The sequence below is a fragment of the Danio rerio genome, chromosome 15 (assembly GCF_052040795.2).
Source record: "Danio rerio strain M-AB ecotype USA chromosome 15, GRCz13ab, whole genome shotgun sequence".
Lineage (NCBI taxonomy): Eukaryota > Metazoa > Chordata > Actinopteri > Cypriniformes > Danionidae > Danio > Danio rerio.
In genome coordinates, this window is record NC_141035.1 from 50,420,001 (window position 1) to 50,429,227 (window position 9,227).

Here is a 9,227-nt window from a genome sequence, read left to right on the forward strand (position 1 = left end):
AGACCACTGTGCCATTTCTAACATTTATAATGGTGCTCTTTGATAAAGCAAACTGCTATTTGTCATGATAAATGGCAAAAGGAACATGTCGGCAGCTACTGGGCATGCACACATTAATATATCATAATTTTTGTGACTGTTTTTGTTAATAATTTGTATAACAATAAACATACAAGTGCAATAACAAAAAAAAAACAAGGAGTTCATTTCATCTTAATTCTAGAGCAATGGTCTCAAACTCAATTCCTGGAGAGCCACAGCTTTGCAAAGTTTAGCTCTAACCCACAGTTGTTGCTAGATCAGATACAGTTGCAGACGCTAACGAGAATTATTTATATTTTTTATTATATTTCCCATTTATTGTATTTTATTAACATCTACCCCGTCACAGAGTTCTGTAACAACAGTAGTTGTACAGAGCATTATTTATTTATTAAATTACCCAATAAATTGTATTTTATTAACGTCTACCCCCACGCCAACCCTAAACCCAACTAACTGTAACAGTGATGTGACACTGGGGTGCAGATCCCAATGCAGGTGTATTAGTGAGGTCAGATAAGCAATGGTCAACACAGGGGCAAACAGATATACTGTATACAGGCAAGTCGTAGTCGATAAACAGGCAGATGGTCACAAGGCAGGCAACAGACAACTTAAAACAAACAAGGCGAGGGTCAAAAACACAGCAAAACAAGACAAAGGTAACACGTTGTAATGTCACTAAACAAGACTCAGCACTTCTGTGTGTTTGTGTGTAATCAGTCCATGGGCAGCTTCAGCTGTGTGAATGTAATCAGTCAGGATCTGGTACTGGTTGTGTGTGTGTGTGTGTGTGTGTGTGTGTGGTGCATGAGTGGTTCTTGTAGTCCATTTACCAGCAGATTTGTAGTCCTATGTGATCTGTGTGTTTGCCAGCAATCTACACAGGCTGCATCGCTGGTGATCGTGACACCAAACGTCACAGTATGTAAAAATATTAATTATTGTTATACAGCATCACAAAATAATGCTATTGATGTGATATCCGCAGCTGTATCCTATATAGACTTTAACCCAACCCACGACTGCTTAATCCGCTTGTTAAGTGTGACGTTCCAGGTCCAAAGCACTATATACAACTCTATGGGGAGACTCAAGGAATGGTAATAATAAATGTTTACAAAGCGATGTAATACTTTCTAAAATCACAATCGCAATATATTGGCCCAAGCCTAATCTTAGATGGCCAGAAAGTTAATATTTTTTATAAATGTTTAAAATATTGGTGTCTGTGATGCAGCAATTCTAGAGATAGTCATGTACACCATAATTTTATATAAAATTCACTTTAATGTGTGACTAAAAGAGTGGTCATAAACGAATATTTTCTCAGTTCAAATGAGTAGTGGCTTGGACTGAAAACAGTATTGCATACGTCACGACTTAACAAGCGGATCATTTCTAGTAGTCTTGAACACCTTGATTAGTTGGATCAGGTGTGTTTACTTAGGGTTAGAGCAACACTGTGCAGTGCTGCGGCCCTCCAGGAATTGAGCTTGAGACCTATGATATAGAGCTTTTTACAATGTAGATTGTGTCAAAGCAACTTATTCATAGAGAAAAGATAATAAGAAGCCAGTTCTTAATTTGCATAACAGCAAGTTGATAAAATAATAATATGAATATTTTAAAATAAAAAAAAATTGAAAAAGTGATGGGCTATTACAGGACAAATGCATTCCAATTTGTTCAATTGCATTCATCTTTATTTCTATAGCACTTTTACAATGTAGATTGTGTCAAAGCAGCTTAATATAGAAGGTCAAGTAAATTGAAACTGAGTCAGTCCAGTTTTCAGAGTTACATTAAGCATCCAAATTGTAAAAATTTATATATATATATATATAAAAAGTTTTAGGCTTTAAAATAATGTACTTTTTTCTCTTTATTATTTTGTATAAAGGAAGTGAGCTGTTTCTATCTTAACATTTGTAATTTTAATGCCCATTTACACTTAAGAATAACAGATTTTACATAATTAATGAGTAAATCCTCAATATATCAAACAGTAAAATCAGAGTCCTCATAAAAAAATAAAATATCCTTATTATTATCCTTACATTTCTAAATTGGTACTTTGTTTCAAAGTCAAACCACACCAGAATAGTGTTATATCAATACAATAGTAAAAACAATAAATGTACAATTCTTTTAACCTATCCTTTTTCTTATTATAACATTTTAACAGTACAAAAAATATACATGCCAGGGAATAAGCATAAACCAAATACAAATATACAAAATGTACATATGTAATAATCAAATAAATACATTGTAGAATTCACAAAGTTTTAAAGTGCGTAGGGCTTTCTTATTTAGAGTTTCTGATACTACTAATACATAAGCATAATTCAGTCATCAATACCTTAAAATTTGGTTTCTTATTAGTAAATTTATATTTTTTAATGTGCCTATATATATATATATATATATATATATATATATATATATATATATATATATATATCTTGTTATATATATATATATATATATATATATATATATATATATATATATATATATATATATATAACAAGAACGGCTGATTAACACATTTTAATCAGTTTTAATAATTTTTATTCTTAGTTTTTATTTTCTTATACTTGTCTCTTTAGTTCCTGTTTATGTAAAGCACTTTGGATAACACGGTGTATGAAATGTGTTATAACTAAACTTGCCTAATAAACTCGGAAATCTGGCATAGTTAAAAGGAACAGCTTCAGCTTTGCTAAATAAACACACAGAGTAAACCTACATTGTGTTTGGAGTGCAGACATTTTGTTTCGTGTTTTCAGAATGACTCGTGTGGTATTTTGTAAACGCAAATGTGGTCAATGTAACCGGTTTCACAGATTTACCTTACTTCTTAGTAGAGTTTTCTTCTCATAACTTACACCTTGTGAAACACCTACCTTAAAAGTCTTTAAAGCACATTCTTGGTTGATTTTGTCCCGCTGATTGTTTTATTTTCAAAGCGACGTACAGCTTAATTATGTACGTGCGCGGGCACGCCGCGCAGGCGATTAAACTTCGCGCGCATAGATGCTTGCGCGGCTACGTCATCACGTGCGCGCGGATGAGAGTCTGTCAGGAGATTGAAGTAAGTGATGTTTGTTGTTTTACAGCGGATTTATCTTTAAAATCGACGAATGCTGTAAATTTTATTAAACTAAAGATACAGATGAGTGATATTAGGGTATATTTTGGCCACAATATATTTGTATAAAGTGCCATACTCTCGATATCCATTCAGTTTTCATTGACCGTTACTGACTTAAAACGTTAAAACGACGATAATAAAACGACGATAATAAAGTACGATATTTCTTTATTTCTACATTTCTTTATATTTTAACAAAAACTAACTATATTGTAATACGTGTTATGATCTTAAAAGAATGATCTTAAATTGTGCATTATTACGTCAAATATACGTCAATATGTGATAATTATGAATGTTCGCTGTAAAAATGACATGGCAAAAAGTCCTTACAACAAATGTTTTCATTACTTAAACTTGTTTTATTATGTTAATCTGGTTTTAAGTATTTTTTAAGTTTAACTGAATATTTTTGGTCAGTTTGACTGATGTAAACTGAGATCACTAGAAAATGTGATTTGATTAGACTAAAATGTTTTACAGTGTTTTTAAAATAATTAATAAATGTATTTTAACAAAGAGCAATGATAATTACTTTTAACGTTTTTATTCTTGGTATTATTAGTGTTTAATGCTATTTTGATATCCATAATCTACACGCCTACACTGTAAAAACCAAAAAGTTAAGGTGACTCAAACCGTTTGAAGAAATTGATTGCTACAAACCATTTAAATTCAAATACTAGTTATAATTAGTACTGTGAATTTAATCCATTTGAGTAAACGAAGCAATTTGAGCACAGTTAATAAATAATATATGAATAAATGAAGAGAACTCAAACCAACTGAGTACTGTAAAACCCAATAGGTTAAGTCAACTCAAACCGTTTGAGGAAATCAATTGCCATTAAAAAAACTAATCTATTTGAGTACTCTGAACTTACTCTATTTACGTAATGAGTTATTTAATTAACTCATTACCTTCAACACTGAATTCAAAACTCTTTTCAAATGAGTAGAATTAACTTTTAGTCAATTTTGAGTTAGCTACACTCATTTCATTTGATAAAGTTGACTGTTGGGTTTTACAGTGTAATTTTACATTTAGAGTAATCATTATTTGATAATGCATTGTACACTACTGTAATTAATTCATTTGCCAATAATGCTAAATGTGTGTGTACACACTGAGTAGTGGTTGAACTCTTTTACAAGGAGTGAAAATAATAGTCATAATAGCTTTGAGCAGTACATTGATTAGAATTGAATTAAGCTTCAGTTGAAGGCATTTTTAAACACACACACACACACACACACACACACACACACACACACACACACACATCAAGGTAACAGTGCTTGAATATTAAGTGTGTGATATTTTCAACCAAGGTAAAAAAATCTGGGTGTTTTCTTTGATGATGGCTAAAGATTGGATAAACACATAAATGTAGTGGTTAAATCCTGCTATTTTTCAGCTTCGACTCTTAAAAACAATCCTACTCTATCTAGAAACAAAAATGTAAAAAATGATTCATGCTTTTATTACTTCTAGGTTGGACTACTGTAACTCACTATATTTTGGGATCAGTCCGACAACTCTATCTTGTTTACAGTTTGCTCAAAATGCTGCTGCAAGACTTATAACCAATACCAAAAAAACATGAGCACATCACACCAGTCTTGCGCTATTAGCACTGGTTGCCCTGTGCACTGTCATGTCTCTTTTAAAATTCTACTCTTGTTTTTTAAGTCACTTATTGGCTTTCTTATCTGTCAGACCTTTTGACTGAGCATCAGCCTCGTTGGTCTCTTCAGTCATCAAACCAGAGATTATTATGTATCCCTAAATCAAAGCTGAAGTGCAGGGGTGACCGTGCTTTCACAATAGCTAGTCCTAGATTGCTGAATGCTTTGGCCCTCTGTATTAGATATACGTTTAATCTCTGTTTATTTTTAAATCCAGGTTGAAAACTCACCTTTTTGATTTAGTATTTTATCAGTGAGAATTGTTTGTTTTTGCTATAATTTATTATCTTTCTCTTTGTGATTTATATTGTTACAGGTAACAGGGAATAGTTACAGGACTTTCGTGGCGCTACATCCGCTGGGGTATGAATTACAAAGGCGCTTGATTTAAAATTAATGGTGCTTTAAAAAGTCCTCGAATCTTGTGTTCATGAAAGAGTGGAACCCTGTAATTTGCCAAAAGTGATTTTTATATGCATACAATTTCATATTAAATGCGAGTAAAGTGTCTGCTTTAGTGTTTCAAAAAACTTTAGTGAAAATAAAATATATCAGCATAACAGATATTTGAGGACAAAATTATCCACCCTCTTGTCAAATTAATTATTAAAATAATAACAATAATAATTTAAAAATTATTCAGAAATTTCAGAAATGCTAAATGATTCACCCTCCTGTGAAATTGTAATAATTAAAAAAATAATAAAATTGATTTCTTAAGGGGGCAAATAGTATTGACCACATCAGTTTTTACATTAAATTAATGGTGTAATTACAGAATCTACCAGCAGGGGCTTAGAGAAAAAGGAAAAACACTCACCAGATCATTCTCGTCTGTGCCTTTATTTTCCATCTTTTTACAATATGTTGTCGAGTCCACACACTTTCAGCACACCCCTCAAACACACACACAGCAGGGACAAAAACTGCAGGGATGGTTTTATATAAGATATCAGTTTGTATTTATTTAAATATGGGGCGTTGTTAAACAGAGAGAGACTCCGCCCACTGCCAGACTTACTTCAACTTGATTTATAGTAATTTATTTAAGTTGAAAAAAGCACTTTCTTTTTTAAAATCATTTTGAAAACCTAAAAATAAAAATAAATAAGTTGAAATACACAAATTATTTTATGTAGTAAATTAAGTTGAATATTTTTTATTAAAAAAGATTGAAAATGTTTTTATTGTAAATTAAGTTGAATTTTGTTTTTAATAAAAAATAAAGTTAAAATGAAATGAATTATCTTTTTATAATTAATTAATTTAAGATAAAAGTTTTAAAAACATTTAATTAAGTTGGGAAAAAAAAATAATAATTATTTTAAATTTGAATTTAATAAAAAATGGAAAAAAAGGTTATTCTTAAAAAATCTATTAAATAAAAAAAATTATTTTAGGTGTAACTAACGAGTTGAAGTCATTTGTTTATTTTTTTTTTTTGCTTATTTATGCAGAATCTAATAGAGATTAATGAAATGTTCAACTCACATTAATGCTAAGCTTTTACAAAGACAAAAGCTGAAATGAAGAATTGAGATGTCCGTGCACCTGTTCAGTGAGTTCTCAGTATTATAAAGTGTTTAAAGATTGTGTTTCACACACAATAATTTTACAACTGCTTGAGTCAAGTGCGTAAACACTTCGTGGAGAAACACTTTAATCACCACTTTAGTCAGAACGATGTCAATCTATCTTTACAAATGATGTTTACAGGTCAGCAGGTGCAGATTTATATTTATAGACTGATCTGTGCAGAAATCTGTGCTTGTTTTGATGATCAACAGTCTGTAGGAGTGAAATGTGCAGTTCTGTTGAAGAGAGAAAGAGCTGAGAAACCATTTATATAATATTATATTGTTTATGGTATTGGATAGATGGATAGATGGATGAACAGATGGATGAATGGATAGACAGATGGAAGGATGGATGAACAGATAGATGGATGGATGCATGAACAAATATAGATGGATGGATGGATAGATGGATGGATGGATAGATGGAGGGATGGATGGATGGATGCATGGATGGATAAACAGATAGATGGATAATGGGATGAACAGATAGATGGATGAATGAACAGAAAGATGGATGGATGAACAGATTTATGAACTGATGAATGATCAGATAGATGGATGGATGAATGGATAGATGAACGGATAGACAGATGGAAGGATGGATGGATGAACAGATAGATGGATGGATGCATGAACAAATATAGATGGATGGATGGATGCATATATGGATAAACAGATAGATGGATAAAGGGATGAACAGATAGATGGATGAATGAACAAATGAATGGATGAACAGTTTTATGAACTGATGGATGAACAAATATAAATAGATATTAGAAATAGGATAAATAGAAATAGGATGGATGGGTAAACAGATACATTGATAGAGGGATGAACAGATAGATACATGGATGGATGAACAGATAGATGGATATAGGGATAAACAGTTAGATAGATGGATGGATGAACGGATAGATGGATGGATAAACAGATAGATAGATAAATGTATGGACAGGTGGATGAATGAACAGACTCTTGAAATTCTCACAGTCATGAAAGCTGAGTACTGAGTCTTATGGATGGATGAACATGATGGATGGATGAACAGATGGATGGATGAACAGAAATAGATTTGATGGCAGAATTAACAGATTGATGGATTTATGGATGGATGAACAAATAGAGAGGCAGGCAGGCAGATAGGGATGTATGGATGAACAGATGGATGGGTGAATGATTGGATGAACAGACTCTTGAAATGCTCAGTCATGACAGCTGAGTACTGAGTCAGGTGAACGGATTGATGAATGGACAGGTGGATGGAATGATGGATGCATGAATAGATGGATTGATGGATGGCTGAATGGACCGATAGATGGAATGATGGATGCATGAATAGATGGATTGATGGATGGCTGAATGAACCGATAGATGGAATGATGGATGCATGAATAGATGGATTGATGGATGGCTGAATGAACAGATAGATGGATTGATGGATGGCTGAATGAACAGATAGATGGATTGATGGGTGGCTGAATGAACAGACAGATGGATTGATGGATGGATGAATGCATAGATTGATTGACAGTTGGCTGAATGGACTGATAGATGGATGCATGAATAGATGGATTGATGGGTGGCTGAATGAACAGATAGTTTGATGTATGGATGAACAGATTGATGGACGGCTGGATGAACAGAGATGGATGGATGGCTGAATGTACAGATAGATGGATTGATTGATGACTGGATGAACAGATAGATGGATGGTTGGATAAACAGATAGATGGATGGACAGATGAATTTTGTGATTATACAGTGATTATACAACATTGCTTGTCATGCATTATTTATGTGTTCATCACTGTGTTATTTTTGGTAAAACAGAAACATTTCCAGGTTTTCTCTCAGAAGAATGCTGCATAATCATTGTTGTTCATACTGTGTGTGTACATTTAGTTCATGTTGTTATTGTAAAAACACACACATCAGCTGTTTTCCAGGTATGCAAACACTCGAGCAGTAAAAAGAAGAAAATAAATGAGCAAAATCACAGCTATTTCAGCAGTACATCTGCTTTTTCCTGTAGTGGAGCAGCAGGCATTGAGATGAACAGAAGGGAATGCTTCTCAGTTTATTGTAAAACTATTCATTATACTTTTGATGTAATGACAATACAGTGGAAATTGTGAACATTAAGAAGAGAAACATTTACATTAATTAAAGCACACGCTGCTCTGCTTTTACCCAGAAAAATGCACAAAAAGGGTTTTTTATTATTTATTAATTATTATTATTTGTCAATGAAAAAACACCTTGCAGCACATCAAGACAAAATTCGCACCATTCAATTTGTTTTATTTATTTTTACAATTGTTTCACGTGTTTTAAATTGTTAATTTTTTTAAAATAATTGTATACATGTTTATTGAGCAGCAAATTAGCATATTATAATAATTTCAGAAAAAATACAACTGTTCATAAATATTATTTTAATTTATTTTATTATTATTATTGTTATTATTATTGTTATTATTATTATTAACAATAATAATAAATGTGTATTAAACTCAAATCAGCAAATTATAATAATTTCAGAAAAAATGCAACTGTTCATAAATATTATTTTAATTTATTTTATTATTATTATTATTATTATTATTATTAATAATAAATGTGTATTGAGCTCAAATCAGTAAATGATAATGATTTCTGAAAAAATACAACTGTTCATTCAATCAGTCACTCATTTTCTTTTCAGCTTAGTCTCCTTATTTATCAGGGGCCGCCACAGCGGAATGAACCGCCAATTTATC

At 31.9% G+C, this 9,227-nt stretch overlaps 1 protein-coding gene across 2 annotated transcripts in view; it reads right to left on the reverse strand.

Moving 5' to 3' along the window:
- clcn2c (chloride channel 2c) overlaps nucleotides 1–5,744 on the reverse strand; it is a 38,663-nt gene extending 32,919 nt beyond the window's left edge. The window contains exon 1 of one of the 2 annotated variants that reach the window (XM_087283148.1): nucleotides 2,955–3,040. Coding sequence is in view for 1 of the 2 variants with exons in the window: in NM_001319271.1 (NP_001306200.1) it covers nucleotides 5,712–5,744 (33 nt within the window). In the remaining variant the exon portion in view is untranslated. 2 annotated transcript variants of the gene reach the window in all.
- Nucleotides 5,745–9,227: the final 3,483 nt, after the last annotated feature.